General features: G+C 42.7%; 1 protein-coding gene across 2 annotated transcripts in view; it reads right to left on the bottom strand.

Annotated features, from left to right (window-relative positions):
* The window catches only part of pdgfrb (platelet-derived growth factor receptor, beta polypeptide), a 39050-nt gene extending 16753 nt beyond the window's left edge, over positions 1-22297 (bottom strand). The window contains exons 1-7 of one of the 2 annotated variants that reach the window (XM_086134142.1): positions 22049-22297; positions 6638-6698; positions 4739-5056; positions 4360-4617; positions 3497-3627; positions 2922-3087; positions 1611-1791 (exon numbers count right to left, since the gene is read on the bottom strand). In XM_086134142.1, coding sequence (XP_085990268.1) covers positions 1611-1791; positions 2922-3087; positions 3497-3627; positions 4360-4617; positions 4739-5056; positions 6638-6680 — 1097 coding nt within the window. In that variant the 5' untranslated portion in view covers positions 6681-6698; positions 22049-22297. Of the gene's footprint in view, positions 1-1610; positions 1792-2921; positions 3088-3496; positions 3628-4359; positions 4618-4738; positions 5057-6637; positions 6699-6956; positions 7049-22048 lie in introns of those variants that run through there. The other variant, XM_086134141.1, reaches the window with a different exon arrangement.

Genomic DNA, 22297 nt, shown 5'->3' with positions numbered 1-22297 from the left:
CGAATGCCAAAGAATACAAGTGAGTTTTGAGGAGGGTTTTGAAGATGGGCAGCGAGGAGGCTTGCCGAATGTTTAGTGGGAGGTCATTCCAGAGAGAGGGACCAGCAACAGAAAAGGCTCGATCCCCTCTGAGCCTCAGTTTAGTTCTTGGTACTTCTAATAAAGTCTGGTCCACAGACCTGAGGCGCCGGGCAGGTGTGTAGGGGCGGATGAGCTCAGAGAGGTAAGGTGGCGCGAGATTATTCAGAGATTTGAAAACAAATAAGAGGATCTTGAAAATAACTCTAAAATGAATGGGGAGCCAGTGAAGGGATGCCAGAGTAGGAGTTATGTGCTCCCTCTTACGAGTACCAGTCAAGAGGCGAGCGGCGGCATTCTGGACCAGCTGAAGGCGCTTAATGGAGGACTGGCTGACTCCAAAGTAAAGGGCATTGCAGTAATCGAGCCGGGATGTGACAAAGGCATGAATTACCATCTCAAAGTGTTCATGTGAGAGGAGAGGTTTTATTTTGGCCAGCTGTCTAAGGTGAAAGAAGCTGGATTTAACAACGGCACCAATTTGCCGATCGAGTTTGAAATCACTGTCCAGTTTAAGGCCCAAGTTTGAGACTGTTGACTTAAGATAAGGAGACAGGGGGCCCAAGTCTACAGGATGGAATGTACAAGGGCCACTGGGACCAAACAATATCACCTCTGTCTTCTTTTCATTGAATCTCAAGAAATTTTGTGCCATCCAGGTTTTGATTTCTTCCAGACAGGATAGGAGTGGCCTTAATGAGAAGGCGTCTTTCTTGCTCAGTGGGACATAGATCTGGCAGTCATCTGCATAGCAGTGGAAGGGAATACCATGTTTCCTTAAGATGGAACCCAATGGGAGCAGATACAGCGAGAACAGCAGAGGCCCCAGAATTGAGCCCTGTGGAACACCACATGACAGGGGAGCAGTGCGTGACTCAGAGCAGCCAAGGCTGACACAGAAGGTTCTGTCAGCTAAATAGGACCTAAACCACTCAAGAGCACTGCCGCCAATGCCCACCAAGTGCTGCAAACGAGACAGCAGAATACTGTGATCCACTGTATCAAATGCTGCAGTTAAGTCCAATAAAACAAAATAAGACATGGCTTGTACACAGTGGGTAAGTGTGAAAGTGAGTAAATTAAGAAGATCATCATCATACTATGCTTCATATCTGTACTTTTTGTCAAAGTTTTGTTTGGTGATGTGCCATGTAAGTAATCAAATTTCCCGTACGCAAATGCCAAAGATTGTTTGCATTCAGATTCATTTAATTCTATGCAATTTCGGCCTTAACTATTAATTGAGTGTTGAAAAAAAACGTATTTTTGGACTTTTTCATGTTTTGTCTGCTGTTCTTTACCAATTCCATCAATTACTGAATCCCTTTCCTGATTACCAAGACTTTTGTTTATGGTTCCTGTGTTATGGTTGTGGGGTGAGCCCCACCAATCTTCAAAGGATATCGCGTCTCATTCTGCCTTATCTTCTGTTGACTGACAAGAACTAGTTGTCTCTGGAGGCTCTTCTTCCAAGGAAGCTCAAGCTATAATTGCTTAAATGTCTAAGCGTTGCTTAATGGTTATGGTCCTACCTGATCTCGTGCTCTTGTCTGTTCATGATGATTTTGTCTCCTTTGATGGCAGTGCCATCTTTGCTCCAGCTGACCTGAGGGGAAGGGTAGGCCTCCACCTCCACCTTCAGCTCAACGTTCTCCTGCAGCCGGGCCCAAATGTCTTGATTCTCAGCCGGATATAAGGCCACGAAGCCTCGTTCTGAGGGAAGGCGTTTCCAAAATCATTAGCCACACTATGTTTAAAAGTTGAAGTTATTCCTACAGACCTAAATTGGTACCTCGAGTCTATTTAGCTGACTTCCATGGGTGTAAAGACTGAGGTAGGACATACAGTACACCACCTCTCTTTTCCATGGAAAAAAATAAACAAGACTGGCAGCAACATAGCGCATGGAGGTTCGAGTTATTTGAAGATTTCATAAACATGGCACACCTCACTGCAGATAGAATAAGCAACCACTAAACCCCAGAAGGTGGGAACACTATCAAATTGAACGCAGTGGGTCTTGAGGAGCTCCTGACAAAGGACTTAAAAGCCCCCACACACTGAACGCTGCAGCAGAAAGCCAATAGACTGGACTAGCGCAAAAAAGAAAAAAAATCATTAATCAGATTGCCCTAGTTGCTCAAACTATTTTGATACAACCAGAGGAAGTGGGCCAAAGTGTGTGAGAATGTTTACATTTCAAAGGATGTTAGCATTATTCAGTGACTGTATTTGAGCATTTCCACAACAGACTCTTTATGCTTAGCTTTTTCCATTCACAGGTTAAATATAGGAAGGTATTATTGTAAAATGCAACATTGTAAATATACTAATACTGCTTGTGTGTGTGTTTTTTGGGGGGGGTATTATTAAACAATAAGAGAAAAATAACAATAAAAACAAAACAAAATAAGCAAAATCAAGTTAAATACAAAGAAAGAAAAATACATTACATAACTGATGTTATACTGTTTCACATATCATCATTATAAATGGCAAATATTTCGTTTCCAAAAAGTGCCCTTTAAAAATGTGAGATGTTTTATCACATTCATGTTCACTTGGAGTTAGCTTTTCTTTTTAAATGTTTCGTGGACGGTATATGCTCCCATGTGTAATGCCATGTTTTTCAAGGGCATGGATACAGTCTCAAAGGTTTATTTCACACTTTCACTTTTTCAGTAACCTAAATAAATACAGTAGATATTAATTTATTCTAAAAGAAACTTCCTCCTTGGCTTAACTTGCATAACCTTCACATAATAAGCAGTCTCCTTGGTGAGTGAACCACAATAACAATCTGTCCCGAGTGAGTTTATTGTGTGCGTGCGTGCGTGTCTGACCGAGCACTGTGATGTTGACACTGGCGTCGGCCGTTTGGTCCTGAACCTGCTCATGAGCATGGCAGACATAGTTTCCGCTGTGGGCCAGCGTGGCATGAGGGAAGATGAGGTAGGACCTCATGTTCATGGCTGACAGGACATCTGCGAGCTGTTCCACATCAGCAGCCTGGAGGAGACATTTTACTAGCTCAGTGGTTAAACAGCAGCACCCGTGGGGTCATTCTCACTGAGTATGGGGAATATTGGCATCAAGGATTACGGTATATCACAGGTCTAATATTTTTAGGTTGCAACAGTGTACAAAAGTACTTGCAATATGTACTTGAGTAGATGCACAGATACTAGAGTACAAAGAGGGGTAAAAAGTAGGACGATCTGGTTCCAAATGGAGGGGGTAAAAGTCAACTACAGATACCTAGAAACAGTACTTCAGTACTGCAACAGGATAGCAGATGTGTCACGAAGGTGTGTTTCCACATCTTGATACGATTTGGGTTTGGGTTATGAGGTCTCGAGAGTGATGACCGCGAGAGGGAATGATGAACAAAAACCCCTTCTGCTCCCCTCCTACTCACCTCCGTGTTGGGGACGTCCCATGAAAAAAAGACCAGCTGTGCTCCGTGCACGGTGCAGTTGATTGTTAGCGGCTCGCCCTGCTTCAGCACCGTCTGTGATGCGTTGATGTAGGCGTCGATAGCCTCTGGGACTGAGGGAGGGAAGTGACGATAACGGGATTCAATGACTGAAGTTAACAGCCACAACATCAGATACAACCGCACTAAATGTTAGATGATGAAAATAGTAAAGATAAAGTCAAAGTAAGCTCAAGATCATACTGTTAAATTGTGATTGTCACTGAAGTATATTTATTATGGTCTGATTGTGTGTGTATATGTTGCATATCACAATCGGCAATGGTGGTATGCAGTGTTATTATCAAACTCAGTTGGAAATTAGAAGTCATGGACAAGGTGGAAGAGTGGCCGACTGGTTGGCTCATCCGCCTCACTGTAAGTACAGATGTACAGGGTTCGAATCCTGGCTCCGGCTTTCCCGTGTGGAGTCTGCATGTTCTCCCTGTGCCTGCGTGGGTTTTCTCTGGGTACTCCAGTTTCTTCCCACATTCCCAAAACATGCATGGTTGGTTGAATGAATGCTCTAAAATTGTCCCTGGGTGTGATTGTGAGAGTGAATGGTTGTTCAGCTGTGTGCACCCTGTGATTGGCTGGCAACCCTTTCAGGGTGTAGCTTGCGTACTACCCGAATGCACCGGGTATAGGCTCCAGGACGCCTGTGACTCATCGTGAGGAAAAGCGGTTTGGAGACTGGATGGATGCATGGAGTTGAGAATGGACTGTATCATCACAGTGTTGTGGAACCAAGAGGATAGTGCAGTTCGTGTGAGTTAATAAATGTGCTTCAAATTCTGTTCACGCACCGAAGATACTGAGAACGTTGAAAGCCTGGGACTCTTTCACCTCTCCGTTCATCTTTCCGCGACACACATATGTTCTGTCTTCCAGGGCTGCAGTGTACCCCTCACTAGGGACATAGAGGCCCTTGACTGCGAGGTCAGTTTCCTTCTCGTAGAGGGAGACATTGATTTTGGGGTTGGTGACCACACATGGAATGGTGGTCAGCTCACTGGTCTTGGTCAGCATGCCGTGAACGCTCTCAACAAACCATACCTGGGGGTCTGCGGGCAGAAAGAGTCACAGTGTTGGATTCACTCAAACAAACAGATTCAGCAAGGAATCGAATGGTTTCCCACACCAAGCCTACAGTAACATTTGCTGAAACAGGCCGAAAGTCCAAACCTGGGACGAAGACATCCACCTCCTTCCTTTCTCCAGTGTGTCGATCAATGCACTGATACACCCCAGTGTGCTTCCAGCTTACGTTCCACAGGCTCAAGGAGCTGGATTTGACGCCGTCCTGTACAATTTGGTAGCTCTGAACACCATTTTGGCCCTGTTCTACTTGGAAATAAGGAACGTCATCCCTCTTGAACTCCCAGGCAGTCTCCCCCGAGCTTGAACAGGTGAGCGTGATCGAGGAGCCCCTGGCTAGGATAAGCTGGCCGTCATGTGGCGTGACCTCCAGGCAGCTCACGTTGGCGCGCAGAAACAGAAGAACTGCGGTTGACACAATGAGGGAGGCGTCAGGTTGGAGGTCAAGGAGACCAACGTGGATTGCCGTGGGGTCAGAGGTTAAATCAACACGACATGCTAGATCCCGTTCTGCCTTACGATGTTGACAGATAAGAGTTGTGCGGTGAGGAGATGATGACGCTTCGTCAATGACAGATGTATTGAAACGGGAAAAGGTCAGCTGGGATGCATCCGTCGCGTTTTACATCAATCACACGTGCACACATACACACATACTTGAACAATTCTAATTGAAACCAAGGGGAAAATACGGCGTCATAAGAGCGTTGTTTGATGTTGGAGAGATATTCAAGTAAATATGCTGAAACCCACCGAAATCCTTTTGGCAACGTTGTTCACATTCATTTCCATACAGGGCAAGTGGTGATGAATGTTAAGACAAATCTCCTTTACAGATAAAGGAGATAAGAAGGTGATGCCATTGTTGTGTGAATTAAGATTTTGACATTCAGTAAAATCTGCAAGAATAATGGCCTCCAAGTTGAGGCTGTTGGTTTCCAGCCTCCCATTTTCCTGAATGCAGCATCTTTGTCATTAATATAAGAAATTCAAATTAAAAACAAACGCATGTTGGCTAAAGTTGAAACAAGTCATCATGGATTCTTTTTTTTTAGATTGGAATTCTGGATTTGGTTGACACATAAAATTTTATTGTATCTGATAAGATCTTGCTAATCACAAAAGACTCATACCTGAACTGAAATTTGACATTCATGTTGAAAATGAAATTGCAACCAAATGCGCAATCTGGTTTACGTGAATCAAACTTACCGGTAGTTGGATTCTAGAGAGTCTGACCCTTAACACAAGATGCTAAAGATTTGACAGACATAATGGGCTGTATCAACTACATACTAATTGTTATCATTTAGAATGCTATTACCGGTAGTCATTATTCACTCATACACTGAAAAAAAATGGTTGATGTACTCAATTTTGTTTCATCAAGTGGCTACATAAAATAAAATTATCTGGATTCAGATACATTTTTTAAGTAGATATCAAGGCCACCAGATATACATTTTAAGTACCGTAGGTGTACAGTCTATGAAAAAAAGATATCTGGATCCAGGTGGTTTTCTTTGGTGCAACCACTTGTCAAAATATAATAAGAGTAAATTCAACAAGAGATTTTTTCAGTGTGCATTTGTACATTTTCTTTTTCTTTTCTTTTTTCTGACAAGCCTACCCCTGTTTACTCTGGTTGAGAGGCTTTGATACACATTCACAACTATGGACAATTTAAGTCTACAATAAGCAAACATGTATGATTTGGGGATGTGGGACGAGATCTGAATAAACAGAGAGAACTCACACAATGGTGAAAAGGCAAACAAAATATTTAACAGAGATTTGAACCCACATCTCATGACGATGAGCTGGACGTGCATAGAGTACTTCCTCGAAAATTTCAATGTTTCTCAACGTAAGTGATTGGAAAAATATGAAGTTGAGTCTTCTGTTGTGATAGTGTTGCGATGCTCTGCGTCTGCTTGGGTTCCCCGGCGGTCCGGTGACAAAACTTTCATTTTTCTGTGTTCTCACCTGTGACTGCCAAACGGAGGGTGAAGACGGTCTGACTCCTCATCGTGGAGCAGCTCGTTTTCTGCAAGCAAACGGATACAATCTTTGTAGTCAATACTCTTCATTGTGTGTGCACACAATCACAAATCACCTCAGACACAACTTCAACTGACGCCTAAAGAAAGTTCGAGGCAGCTGCAGGTCAAATCTTATTTGAAGAAAAAAAAAATTGCTTTGTCCATTAAGTATTCATTTAAAATAACAAAAGCAGCAGGAAAATGTAGTTAGTGTTCACCCCAATTAGCATACAACAGTTAACCTCGTTCCATGAGCCTCTGACCTCCGATCGTGATGGATGAATTTTGGCGCTCACGAAATCCATTAGGCTGAGTTCGGTTTGAGCTGTGCGTCAAAGCGATCTGCTTTCAATCAGAGAACAGAGACGATGAAGAAAACACCCCAATATATTTGTCGCTCTGTGTCGATTTGATGTTTTGGAAGTGTCTGTCTCTCGCTGGTGGTGTTTGATGCCTCGCTGCACCAAAACAGAGCGCCAATGTCTGCCTCCGTTTTCTTTTCGGCTCACCGGAGTTTTGACCACCAACAAAGTGGTCACTGTGTGCATCTTTGCAACGTGCGCACTGGCAACAATGCTTGCGTCCAAGCTACTCTAGCGCCATGCTGAGCCATTAGTTGGTGAGGCCGTCAACAAAAGGGGGATTGAGGGCATTCACATAAGCAGTTGACGCAGGAGCGACCTGAAAAGCTTTTGCAGTACTTGGACATGAACATCATGTTCTGAACTCGCAAGCTCAATTCATGAATTGGACCCTGACTTTGGGCTGTTGAGGTGATTCATGACCACCATCATCCCCCCAGCTTGGAGTACTCAAAGTGCAAAGTCAGAGGACTGAGGGGGGAAAAAAGGGGAGGTTTGTTGATGTGTTTGGACTTAAGGCCTGCAGACCATAGATGTCTGGAAACAGTTAAGGATGCATCACTGCTAACATGTGCGCAGGAGGGTGGGAAAGAGAGAGAGGGCGGAAGCGAAGGAGGGACCCAATGGAAAAAAAAACTTGTGAAATCTATCAAAACATCTAATTCACTTGTGTGATATATGAACCATTAAACATGATTTCGATGCGATAGTTTTCCATTGGAGTTTTTCTTTCAATCTTTATGATTAAAACCAACAGCTGAACTATTTCTCACTTACCGGTAATTAACATTTCCAACATTACTTCAATTGTAAAGGGCAATAAACACCCATACACTATTTAAGCGGAAACTTTACTCACATCATCAGAAATTCCCAAATCCTGTTCGTATTCACATTGACATCACTAACTCAATGTGATTTAAAAACAGGAAAATTGTTAAAGGGAAAGTCAACCCAAAAATATTCTTGACAACAATAAGTTCTATGCAACCCTTACTCGTCTCAGCACGGCATTCTGATTCATATTGCATCAGTGGAATATGAATCAAGCAGTAAAATCCGCCCGCTTTCAGCTGTCTCAGGGGGCAGCCATTTTGCAATGTTCTGTCAAGTGAAAATGACATCACAGTTAGCCTAGCAGGGCTGCATAGAACCAATTGTAAACATTTTGGGATGGACGTCCCCTTGAAGTATTTTTTTTTCATTGGGACAGTGCACATTAATCAACACAAGAATAAATAGTGTAAATGTGCCGGACTTAGCATAAATGCTCGTTTTCAGCTGTAGTCCCAAGGCAGGTTTCTTAACATAAACATAACATAAACATCCATCCATTTCCGATCTGCTTTATCCTCACAAAGTTCGCGGGGGGCTGGAGCCTATCCCAGCTGGGGTTGCCAGCCAATCGCAGATAACAGAAACATCCATTCATTCATCACCTTCCGAACCACTTCATCCTCACTAGGGTCGCGGGCGGTGTCTGGAGCCTATCCCAGCTGTCTCCGGGCAGTAGGCGGGGGACACCCTGAATCGGTTGCCAGCCAATCGCAGGGCACACAGAGACGAACAACCATCCACGCTCACACTCACACCTAGGGACAATTTAGAGCGTTCAATCAGCCTGCCATGCATGTTTTTGGAATGTGGGAGGAAACCGGAGCACCCGGCGAAAACCCACGCAGGCCCGGGGAGAACATGCAATTTCCACACAAGGAGGCCGGAGCTGGAATCAAACCCGGCACCTCCGCAATGTGAAGTTGACGTGCTAACCACTGGACTACCGGGCCGCCCAGAAACAGTTAACATAAAATAACAAAATAATATAACACAACACATACTATAAAACATGGACAGTCATGCAATCTTAACCATTTTTTCTTCATCTGCTTTGTTGTTTGAAGCAGTTCTAGATGAAAGAGGAGAGAATCAAAGAGTCCTTTCACCGGTGGATCAGAGACATCATGCTCAAAATGTGCACACGTCTGCCTACTAGGGCGCCATCTTTGGATGATATAAATTGATTTAAAATGTTTGGATTAAAAGCAACTCATGAGGCATTTTAAATTGAATGCATATTATATAACAGCGGAGGAAATATTTTTCCGGCTGTGATGTAGGACTCCAACACTTGACCCAGGGGCAAAAGACAGTTCCAAAAACACACTGTTTAATAAACCAGCTGGGTTGGGTACTTGGGCATTAAGCAAAGGCAACAGTACCAAAAACAAGAACAAGATCAAAACGCAAACACAGTCAAAGCTGATGATGAGTCATAAGAATAGGAAAGGCTAAAACTCAAGAATGAGGTCAGTTTACTGACAACAAGGCAGAAAGAATTAGACAAGAGGTTACATACGTGAGCTCATCAAGGATGACAACACACAGGTGAGGAAGGCACAATCAGGAGCAAGTGAGCGCGAGGCAGGGAGGAGGGGCAGGACACACGCACGCACACACGCGCTAATTGAAAATCTATGATGGCATACCTGTCTGTTAATGCCAGTCTGATTTGAAATGATTTCTTTTTAGAATTCTCTACAAATAAATACAGGAATAAATAAAATCAAATTAAGCATGTAAGTGAAAAGTTCAACTCATTTTCTCATGTTGATGAGAGTTTAAACACATACTCCCACTTTAAGTTTAAAACCAAAACATTGGAATAATTAGTTTGCTAGAGGTCAATATCTAGTCAAAGTTTCAAAGTCGTGTTTTTGTGTGTGTGTGTGGTTTTTTTTTTAACTAGTTGCCTTTGGCACTTCCGCTCCCGAAAATGAAGAGCTGTTGTGCTGGTCCCAAAACATGACTGGTCTATTTCCTGTCCTGCCTCCTGCTTCTAATAAAAATAGGTGAAAGGCAAGGCAAGGCAAGTTTATTTGCATAGCACATTTTATGACAGTTCAAAGTGCTTCACATAAAAACTGTTCACAAGGAGAAAAAAGAAATTACAAAAATCACAATCAAATCATATTAAATAATTAGAATGATTAAAAAACAAGCGTCAGTCTTGATGAATTAAAAGACAAAATGAGAGAATATAGGACGGATTCATGAGACTGCTGCAGTAAACAAGATTGTTTTCAGCCCTGATTTAAATAAACTGACAGTTTGAGCAGACCTCAGGTATTCGGCGAGTTTGTTCCACAGCTGTGGGGCACATAGTAACAAAATGCTGCTTCACTTTGTTTGGTTCTGGTTTTGTGAACACACAAGAGACCTGTCCCAGATGAACTGAGGGGTCTGGATACTTAATAGGGTACTAGTACATCTTGTGTGTATTTTGGTGCAAGAACATTCAGAGATTTACAGACCAGCAGCAAGCTTTTTAAAGCTATTCTTTGACTCACTGAAGCCAGTGTAGTGATTTGAAGACAGGTGTGATGTATTCCAGTTTCCTGGTGTTTGTAAGGACTCTGCCGGTAGCATTTTGAATCAGCTGCGAATGCCTGGTTGATTTTTTTATAAAGACACCATTACAGTAATTTAGCCTACTGAAAATAAAAGCATGAACTTGTTTTTCCTGTGTCTAGATGAGACAGAAAACCCTTAATCCAGCTGTTTTTTCAGATGTTAAGAGGTATTTAGTCGTGGCTTTTAATTGGTCGTTAAAATTCAGGTCTGAGTCAATAAAGCTAGACTTCTGGCTTGGTTTGTAGTTTTCACAGACATATAGTTAAGATGAGTGCTGATTTCGGACCTTTCATTTTTGGGGCCAAAAACAATCGTTCTGGACTGAGCTGGAGAAAATGCTGAAATGTAAAGTTGTGTGTCATCTGCATAAGTATGACAAGAGATGTTGTGATGCTCCGTAATCTGAGCAAGGGGAGCATTCATTCATTCATTCATCTTCCGGACCGCTTTATCCTCATTAGGGTCGCGGGGGGTGCTGGAGCCCATCCCAGCTGTCTTCGGGCAGTAGGCGGGGACACCCCGAATTGGTTGCCAGCCAATCGCAGGGCACACAGAGACAACCAACCATGCCCGCCCGCACTCACACCTAGGGACAATTTAGAGTGTTCAATCAGCCTGCCACGCATGTTTTTGGAATGTGGGAGGAAACCGGAGCACCCGGAGAAAACCCACGCAGGCCCGGGGAGAACATGCAAACTCCACACAGGGAGGCCGGAGCCGGAATCGAACCCGGTACCTCTGCGCTGTGAAGTCGACGTGCTAACCACTGGACTACCGGGCCACCACGCAAGGGGAGCATGTAGATATTAAATAGAAATGGTCCAAAAATGGATCGCCGCATGTGACCTTTGTTCACTCAGTCTCATGAATGCCAATTGAGACAAATTATGGTCTTGCTTGCAAGTAGTATTTGAACCAATTTAACACAGCGCCATTAAGTCCCACCCGCTGCCAAGCAGACAGTCAAATGCTTCACATGCAGCACTGAGATCTAGTAGGATCAGTGTTTTTGAAGGCATCATTGTTCAGGTGTGTTCCATTTAAGACAATATTAAGTGTAGTTTCAGTGGTGTGGTCAAAATCCAGACTGAAATGCATTCAAGAGATTGTTTTGAATCATAAAGCTGTGAATCCGTTGAAAAATAGCCCTTTCAATTATTTTTTTCAAAAGATTTGGTGTTGCCTGTACTTACTTATTGTTGAAGCATCAAGAGTAAGGCTTTTTTGGGAAGGGGAAACTGCCCTAATTGAAGAGAAATATTCACTAGGAGTAATACAGTTTGTGCTATGCAATCAAAAACATGTTAAAAAATTGTTAAGGCAGCATAACATGACAGCATGTTGTGCATCTTAACTTTAAAACTATTTCATTCCAAGTTGTGTCATCTAAAACGTTAAAGTGTTCAAGATTAACTGGAGAAGATGATGGCGCAAGTGACATTGTGAATTTTCCAGAGGGAGGCATTTATTTTTTGTCTTGTATATATCTGTAATATTTTATCTGTGAAAAAGGCTGAAATGTCATGGACAGTGTGTTGGACAGCAGTTCAGAAGGGACTGATGCCTAAGGGTTTGTCAGTCTGTCTACAACAGAAAACAGTGTACGAGCATTATTTGTGTTTCCATTGATAACCTCAGAGAAGAATAACTGTCTTCCATTTTTCAATTCCTGTTTGCGGATGTGACGACTGTCTTTGTATATCTCATAATGAACCCGCAGTTTTGGTTCTGCGTCACCTGCGATCTGCTTGTCTGCTTGTTCTCTTTTTTGAGCTTTTGAAAGAGTAACAGAGGGATCCTTTTGGTTGATGTTAACACAAACATGGCTTGTATGCCAGGGAATGCATGGTCTATTAAACACCCCCCCCCCCACCACACACACACACACACAAATAATACTCCTCCCCCTCTCCCCCTTTTTGTCACTGATGTGTGTGTGGCTCACATTCCCACAGTATTCCTCTAAAACTTTCCCAGGACCGCTGATACACTCGGGACCCTGCTGGTGACGATGACGAAAATGGAGGGGTCGCACTCACCCACTTTAGGAAGGGTGGGGGGGGGGGGCTAAAGAGGGGAGCGCCTCCACTGAGGGGAGTCAGTACTTATGGCTGCTGAGTGGTGACAGCTCCACGTGACTACAAGCCCAAGGCAAGTGGCAGCAACAAATCTCAAGATGATGCCAGTTCGCAGTAAAACAAGCTCAACGCTGGCGTTTAGGGCTTCTGTGTAACCAAGTTCAGTGTATTAAATATCTTTTTAGAAGTTGTGTCAGGTTTGAAACATGATCTAGTTCTGCTGACAAATGGAAATGACCCACAACATGGAACATGATCGGCAGAACAAAATGGATTGTGTGAAAACAAATTTGGAAAGTGCTCAATGGAGTAATTTCATTGAGGGACCCCTGGTTTTAAAATTAGTACAAGCATATTAGGGGAAAAAGTGGAAATAGTGTCCCAAGGAAATCTGCAAGTGTGACCCTAATTACAACTACCTACAGTATCACTTTGTAATTCAGTAAAGTTGCACCATAATTTCATTTTCTTCAAGTCTGGTATGAGTACCGCTCAGGGATGTGGGCTCTCTTGTGGTATCACTGATTTAACCACAGCTATTATTTATGACATTTAAAATGTGAAATTTAATCCAACATATTTGAATCAAGCTTGGACCTACACATATAGCGTTTTCTTCTATAATTCTATAACTTTTTTTTTTTTTTACAATTCATGCGCAGTCCATTTTTTACATAATGTTCAGTTGTATTTAACTTTTAAGTAATGTCACATACATTTGCATTAATTTTTTTTACTGTTGTTTTCAAACATTTATTACAATTTTTATTTCACAATTTGACAAATACACTTAAATCCTTATTATCACCGTCTTCATCGCTCCGATTCTTTTTCCCCCGTGACGTGGTTCGATGATGCGGAGCGCAACGGTGACCGTGCGGCTGGTCATCGTCAGCCGCGTCGCGGTTACCCTACCCTACCCCCCGCCCCTTCCCATTCATCTCCCCCCTTATACATGTTATGTCTTGTGACTTGTTGTAACTGTCTAATGCTTATTCATGTGCTAGGGTCTTTTTTATCCTGGACTTAAATTATCCTCGGAAGAGGATAGTTCGAGCGTGGGGTTTTTTTCCCTCTCCCTACCCAGCGTTTTTCCTTTCTGAATTCTGATTGTAATTTCCCCATTACGGGACAAATAAAGGATATCTTATCTTATCTTATCTTATCTTAAGTGACTCATTCAAGTATAGATTTTTTGTGATCTTACATATTTTATGAAAAAAAAATTGCCCCGAATTTGACAAACACTTAGGCCTTCTACATTGCTGTAGTTTTATGTCGGCCATAGTGATGGTACTTGGAGAGCTACACTTTTTTTTAGCTGGTATTCTGTGAAAAAAAACCTTTGAGAACCACTGTGCATTGTTAGGGTTAAACTTATGGAATCTGAAATTGGCAATATATTGTCTACTTCTTGTAACTTCCACCAAGAAAGTTTACTTTTTGTTTAGTACATTTTAAAACATTTCTACTTAATTTTGCAACAACCCCCCCCCCCCCATTGACATTTTGTTGCTGATCTATTGTTTAACGTGTGAGAGGGATTTCTTTCTCTCACATTTTCCCAAACAGAGTGGAAGATGTTTTACATTTTAAAAGAATTTGTTGGTGAAGTAAAACCGTTTGTGATAATATGGAGAATATAGAGACTCAAATCATGATCATCATTGTAATGTACTGTCTCTATGGATATTGCAATTCCAATATCATCAAGTGTACAACTGCACATACTTGGATCGCAGAAATGTTCCAATGATGGTCTATTGATACTATAGCTCGAGGATGATTTCATTCTACCATGACCTTTTGCTTTTCTTTTACATACTGTATTGATTTTCTCTCACGTCGTCCGAAATAAACAAAAAAACTACTGCCCACTCTTGCTTTTTAATTGTTGTCAGTAAAAAATATGGATACAAATTCTGATTTGACCACATTTTTCTTTTGTTTGTCAATGCATCTTGATGACAAACTCCAAGCAAGTGCAGGAGGTTTTTATTGTTGAAGCCGAATGACTTGCTAAAAAGAAGTATTTGGCCTTAATTGCACATTGGAAAATCTTCTAGGCGGTATAATCATAGAGGACTGAACGGAGTTGGTGTTTATTTAAGCAATGGTACAATAATCACCATGACGGACGGACTGTTATCCCACTGCGCATGAATTTTCTCACAGATGCTGGGAATTCGGTGACAGAGTGACCCTTCCTGCTCTCCATAAACAACAGCAGCTCCACTCAAAGTGTCACCGGTCGAGGGGGAAGGATGTTAAAATGGATCGCAACAAGAGGCACTCGGCCCACGCGGTCTCATGAGCGTATACTTGCGTCCCCCAGCGACTTCTAATCCCACCTCTGGGGTTCATATCGACACAGTGGAGCTGCGTGTTTGATTGAAACATCTGTCCATGATGAAGAAGTGTGTGATGAGGTGAGAAATGCTTCCCGAATCCAATTTTTTGCCAAACCTGTGTGTGTGTGTGTCCCTAGGGGGTTGATATTGTACACTTCACATACGCTTGCCAGTTTATTAAGGATGCCTTTATTAATGGAGTCTAACACAAACATTCGGCAATAAACCCTCCATTCACGAGAGCCATAATGTTAAGATTGAATTCAATCTGTTTGGAAGAGCAGTTGATTTATTCTCAGAGAAAAATTTCCAAAAAGGCTTGTGAGCCACAGCTGGAGGGTTCGCACTTCCTGTTCGGGAATCTCTCCTGACCTGGAGTGGGTGTGAGGCTGTGGTCAATCAATGAGACAGCAGACCAACATGACCACTAACCAGAAACGTATGCAAACAACGGGTGGACGAGACGATGCGACGGTGTAGACATGCAGAAGAAGAAAAAAAAACAGGGAAAAAAAAGGGACACAACACAAGTACACAACATTCCATATATGAGAAAGACCACATCTCACACACATACACACACACACACACACACACACAATCACACACAGATGTTTTTTCACACAGGAAGCGTCAATCTTGGAAAAAAAAAAGCATCTATCAGCACAAAGTTGACAACCCTGGTCAAATAAAAGCCAAGTAACTTTTGAAGACTACATTGACAATTTCTTCCCTTTAGTAAAGTCTTAGATGGTCAGTGTAAATTGGCTGTGCTGTGGGAAAATAATGCCCCGGTGCATCTTTGTCCAAACAAACCTTTTTTTTTTTTTTTTTTAATCACCCAGCCAAATCCCCCTGAGGCCAACCTTCTGCTCCTTTGGGAGAATATGAACACTGCAAAATCAGCAGTTACATTATATGTGAAGAGACTTTTTATGTACTTTGAATATACAGCTGCTTTTGATGCTTTTACGGCAGTTGATAGAAAAATGTCAATAGTAATGGGAGTGGGATGAGACAGAAGTGAAAATCCACTCCCATGTCACCCTCTAATGCAAAGCAGGTGGTCCCTATGCGTTGTGATTTTCACTGAGCTTGAATCCGATCACCAAAGTGTAAACACAGTTGAAAAGAAGACCGTGCCCAAGTGCACTTGTTGAAGGATGGCTCCGATCCAGGTCAAGGAATCTCTGGGAACGTGATAGCTGACAACGGAATGAGCAAAAAACAGCTTATATCACGTTCCTTAGAAGTACTAGCAATAATGGCTACAAATAAAAAATATATAATAAAACCGAAATCTGCTCCAGTGACTGTGCTTCCAAAACCACCCAGCTGACATGCTCAGACAACACATGTTCTGGAAACTGGTTTCCTCCATCAAATTGAGCAATAATCTGTGTTTGTAGTGGTAGCGGTGGGACATTATACAGAGCTTTTGCGTCAAGACCAACAGTGGAAGAGAATGACAGGTTTGGATGTGGCTGGTGTTTGATATGGCTTCAATGGATTGAGTTCTCTGCTCGTTTTTGAAGGGTAACCCTTTACAAGAGGAAACACATTGCGGTACCAGTATTAAAAACTGCAACATGCACATGTTTCTATTCTTCGTACATAGTCAATCTCTATGTTGTCGCCAACCGGGCCTCTTTTCAAACAGCTTTTCTTTTTCTTAAAAGAAACACGTCCCACCCACGACTGAAACTATTTCTGTTCATATGGGGATAGACGGATATCAAATATTGTTGCACGTTCTTCTTTGACACTGAAGGGTCCGAGCCCCTACGCCCACCTCGTGAGCAGTGGAGAAGGCCGACACACATTTGCGGGTCCCTCGGCTCTTACGCACCCCTCAAAAAGAAACAAAAACAGCTGAACACAATTAAAGCCAACTGTCTCAGTCCCACTCTTTTCCCTTGAAACAGCAACAGCTTGATAAGAATGTAGGCGGCAAGTCAGGCCCTGAGTAATCGGTTCCACTATTTGTGCACTTCTGGCTAAAATGGAATCAATCAGATTAACGGTCTTGGAGCATTGAAGCTGGAATACAGATGGGCTTCTTTTAAGTGCAGTGCTGTACAGAATATTTTTACCATGGAAAAACAACAGGATGTTTTTCTTGGTCCTCCTGTCTCACTGCGCTGTATCACAGATTGCAGTGCATTTTTGTTGGCGCGAAGATGTTGTTTAGCCTACAAAAAAAAGAAAAGACTCCTGCCACTTGTCACGTAGACCAACGCATGATGACAACTCAATTTGCTTTCATATGCAAACATCTTTCAAAACATAGGTCAGTTCATCGTGTCAAAATGGGCACAGCGCCAGCCATTATTAGAGAAGCGGCATTCCCAACATGCTTTTTTGCAGTTATAAGTCACACTTCTGACTGTCTTTATTGATATATTGCATGCAGTGATGGTGGATACGTCGGTGAACTTCCATTATTCACCAAGGACGGACCCGGGCTTCCATCATCATCAGTCATCAGTATTTTGAACGGGCCAGTCAGTCATTCCGTCAATCAATCATCCTCATTTTTAACGAACGTCCTTCATCGCTAAATTACCGTATATTTTGTCACCGCTATTTTAGGACCCTCGGTACAAAACTGTGTGCAAGAGTAACGGCACATCATTTTATTCATCAAGATACACTGTTGACCACTTTACATACAAAAAAAAAAAAAAAGAAAATTCTTATACTATTACTGCTCCTTTATCTGCTTCCTGTCCCCAAAATGCACCTCATCTATTTTTCTGGTTGGTGGTGGTCAGTTGGACGGCCAAAAATTGCTTCCGTCTGTGCTTATTCCATCACGGCTTCAATGTTTCCATCAGGCGACAATCTGCCAGCGAACACTGGAGTCCATCAGTGACGGACTGACAGACGGGTACTGTTGGTCAGGTGATCTCTGAATGTTTTTACAGTCAGTGTGTAATATAATTACAATGTTGTTTCTGGTTGAGTGTTAATTATTGTTACTTTTGGTATTAAATTATTGCGACTTCTGCTGACCGTCTAAGTAACAGAGTGGTGCAGTCAATGCTACGACTGTATATCAATGGCCTGCTGCTACGTCCGTATATCAATGGCCTGCTTTAATTCCATGACAAGTAGGTGTGCAAACAACAAAGAGTAAAGTCACGTGTTCCCTTTATTGATTTCGTAATGCACTGCTACAGTTGTGTAAACCGGCTATGACAGCACTTGTGATCAAAAAAGAAAGAAATAAAGGTGTATCGTAAGGTGCATCGCTCAAAAAAGTGCATATATTTTTCCCGCTATTGGTTAATATGGTTTTTCCACAAATTTTAACACAAATGCATTTTGGTATCTTAACTGTTAATGCCACTAGTAAGAGCTTCATAATGTTGTTGCAATACACCAGACGGATCTGTGATCTGAAATGCCAGGATGAGTCAGGCATTTTGCATTCACACAATATCCATCCATCCATCCATCCATTATCTGAACCGCTTTATCTGCATGAGGGTCACGGGCTTGTTGGAGCACATCTCAGGTGACTTCGGGCAGTAGTAGGTGGGGGGTACACCTTGAACTGGTTGTCAGGCAATCGCAGGACACACATAGAGAAACAACAACCATTCAAACTCACAATCACACCGAAGGACAATTTAGAGTCATCAATTTACCTACCGTGTATGATTTTTGAATATGGGAGGAAACCGGAGTATCCAGGGAAAACCCACACAGGCACTGGGAGAACATGCAAGCTTCACACAGGAAGGCTGAGGCCCAGAATCGAACCCATGGCCTCTGCACTGTGAAGCGGATGCACTAATCATATTTCTGAGATATGTAAAATATGAATTTGAGAACCTCTTGGAACGAATAAATGAGTTTACCATCATTGCAATTTTATAAAAACAAAAATGTAATGAGTTTAATGAATAATTTAATAATTGTGTGTATGATGACTGTTTTCTCTTTCCTTTTACTATTTTACTTACCTTGCTTTCTGTCAGTTTATTACTGTATATGTTTTTATGTTCAATAAACAACTACAACAACAATTATGCACTTGTATCCTCAGAGTTTGCATGGCAACACCTTAATTGTGCAAGTCGCACAATTTTTCTGCAGCTCTTTATGAATTGTGTCTCACTGCTGTCAAAAGACGTGCATTTCATTGGACCACCACAACCATCAAAATGTACTATGATGAGAAGCAAAGTAACCCCCGCCCCCTTTTGGTTTTTTTGGGCTGTATATGTCACCACTTGAAAGAATATAAGGCTTGTTGTGGACGGCTTATTCGCTTGTACATGTGAACACGCTTTGTACTCTCATTATGTATTTCCTTCAAAAAGTCCAAAAGTCCAATGTTGTAACTCATAATGAAAGCATTTCCTCCTCGCAGTGTCCCGCAGTGGGGGCCGTGCTCAATGAGGTGCAGCTGCCTTGTCAGTGCTGTGCCAATGTGGTGGGAGGGAAACAAGCAGGAAGCCGGATGGCAATAACACTGAGTGCTCTTCATTGAAGATACCTTTCGAATAAGTCTCTAAGTGCAGCATTGAAAAAGTGGTGACTAATTGAGGCCTGACAAGCCAAGTTCAGTTCAAAAGTAGTGATTAATAATGAATCAGCTCATACGTGACTGCCTCTGAACAAGACGCTGAGGGCTGTATTTGATTACATATCCATCCATGTTCCAATCCGCTTGTCCTCACAAGGGTCGTGAGCGTGCTGGAGTCGATCTCAGCTGTCTTTTGGGCAGTAGGCGGGGTACACCCTCAACTGGTTGCCAGCCAACCACAGGACACACATGGACGAACAACAATTCGCACTCACGTTCACACTCAAGGGCAATTTTTCGGGTGTTCCATGAACCTGCCATTCATGTGTTTGGAATATGGGAGGAACCGGCGTGCCGGGAGAAACCCCACGCAGGCACGGAGAGAACATACAAACTCCACACAGGGAGGCCAGAGCCAGAATCGAACCTTGTCATCCACCGTGCCGCTTTCATTTATTTCTGTTTTTATTTCTACACACATATTATATATATATATATATATATATATATATATACAGTATATATAGCTACTATGGATTTTTTCTTTTTTTGCAGAATAGTTGAAGTCGCATCCAGCACACAAGGGAATAGGACTCGATCTTATTTGATAACACATGAGCATTGCAGAGCTCTTTCTGAACTGAATCAGCCGACATGTTGTGTACATGGTCCTAATGTGAAGCACATTGCGGCTGGCATGTGGCGAGTGGCGACGGCCAGGAAACAGCTGATGACGAAGGATTAGTCCTGAGCCGGTGGAATGGAGCTGACCGCATCAGAGGAGCTTGTACATACCAGAAGTTTTTTGCACACTTAAAGACAGTGAAAGGTGAGGAACCCACGCTGAAAGCTTAAAGCACGCTGAAAGGTGAGGAACCCGATTCAACCTCAATTGTATCTTTTGTGTATGAATAGTATGGCCCAAGAGCACAGTGGTATATAAACCGCTGATTCGCTTATCAATTTTTTTGAAATATCCAAAACTGGAACGCTGAATGTTAAAATAATTCTCAGGTTCATATCGTCATGGTCATGAAACTGTACAGGTAATGTTCATTTTATCATTCTTTAACTTTCATACAAGTCTAAGAGGTGAATGAATATTCATATAAATACATAAAAACAAAAATCACCAGTATTAAGAGTAACACTGGGTACTCCCACATTCCAAAAACACACATGGCAGGCTGATTGACTACTCCAAATTGTCCCTAGGTGTGAGTGTGAGCGTGGATGGTTGTTCCTCTCTGTGTGCCCTGCGATTGGCTGGCAACCAGTTCAGGGTGTCCCCCGCCAACTGCTCGATGATGGCTGGGAAAGGCTCCAGCACGCCCCTTGACCCTTGTGAGGACAAGCGGATTAGAAAATGGATGGATGGATGAAGTTCTTCTTCTCTTGTCATGTTCTTCTTAAAACACACAAAAAAAAAAATCATTTGTTTGTCGGTGAGCCGATGTTTCGTGTCATAGCGGCAGTTTAACCTCAAAAGCATTGTACAACTTTTACTGCGTTTTTATCCTGAAAGTTTTTGCGGAATTCAAAATGAGACGTCAGTGGTATTTGGTCTTAGAGGTTCTGATCTATGACCGTTGATGGTCAAATTATGGCATGCATACAATAATGCTGGGACCAAAAATATTTAAAGAGCTGTCTCCAGTCAACAGTCAGAGCTCATCCAAAGGAAATTCCAAAAAGTCGGGGGGGGGGGGGCAGAAGCATGCCAGCGTGATGAATCCTCAGCTTCGTATCAAAAAGGTCATCTGTATACTTAAGATGGATGTGCCGTTTTCTGACCCAGCCACAAATAGCGCGCTGTGTTCAGGTGCTGAACATCTGTCGGGTGGCAGTGTAGAAAAATATGCATGCCGCATGTATTCCCAAGCCATAAAACAGCTCACATTTTCATAGTGTTACCCCCTTCAGGTAGTCAAAGCTTCCTTTGTGATAAACATTCAGCAGTGACGTTATCAAAGATGCCAGGCTGGATTCCACCACCATATCTCCCCTGTCCCTAAGATGATTCTGTTTGTCTCATTCCAGAGGAAAGCCATTGATGAACAAAACAGCGAGGACTGTCGTCTCACTTGGAGCGACATAGGAGTGTTTAGACAAGCAAACGCTATGGAGGAGAAGCACAAAAGTGGAGAGCAGACAAACAGCTTGTGTAATGATGCCAGTGTTGTACGACCACAGGCTGCCATGTGAAACAAGTTGACTCTGTGAGAAGATCAACATCGTATACAGGTTCACTGCGAAAAGGGGGCGTGTACGCAAAGAGATGCAAGTCACCAACAAGTTGAGGTTTGAACAGGTTGCATTGTAAGTTCCTGCCTTGTGCACATTCACAAGTTTGTGGCCAACAAATATCACTGGTGACGATTACTATGGCAGTTAACTTAGCAGTAGCCATAGCAGTATAACCGTTTTAACTTTGGCCCGACTTTGCCTAAAGTTTGTCTTGACAGTTTTAAACGGCAAACAAACTCATTGGTAAAGTGTCACTAACAATAGCAGACGGCATACACACACTCACACACACACACACGCACACACACACACACACACACACACACACACACACACACACACACACAAGCAGGCATGACAAGCGCTTACCTTCCTCAAGATCCCCGAAAACCGGGATGAGCTTCCCCTCTGCTCTTCTTCTCTATGTATCCAGACGTGGTCTCCTCCTTTTCCTCCTCTTGAAATGGGCGTAGAGACGTCCAGCTGCTCCTCTCTACAGGGGCTGCTGCTTGAGACGCAGAAATGTCTCAGATGTTCAGAGTCCGAGGGGGCTGAGAGGTTAATCTGTGCTCCAAAGACTGTTGGAGGATGGATGCCTCTGAAGCGGGCTGTTTGGAT

This window comes from Hippocampus guttulatus, chromosome 2 (genome assembly GCF_054856545.1).
Source record: "Hippocampus guttulatus isolate MCC_2025c chromosome 2, RoL_Hgut_1.0, whole genome shotgun sequence".
NCBI classification, from domain to species: Eukaryota; Metazoa; Chordata; class Actinopteri; order Syngnathiformes; family Syngnathidae; genus Hippocampus; species Hippocampus guttulatus.
Note: the sequence above shows the minus strand (reverse complement) of the source record. Positions and strands in the feature narration are given on the sequence as shown.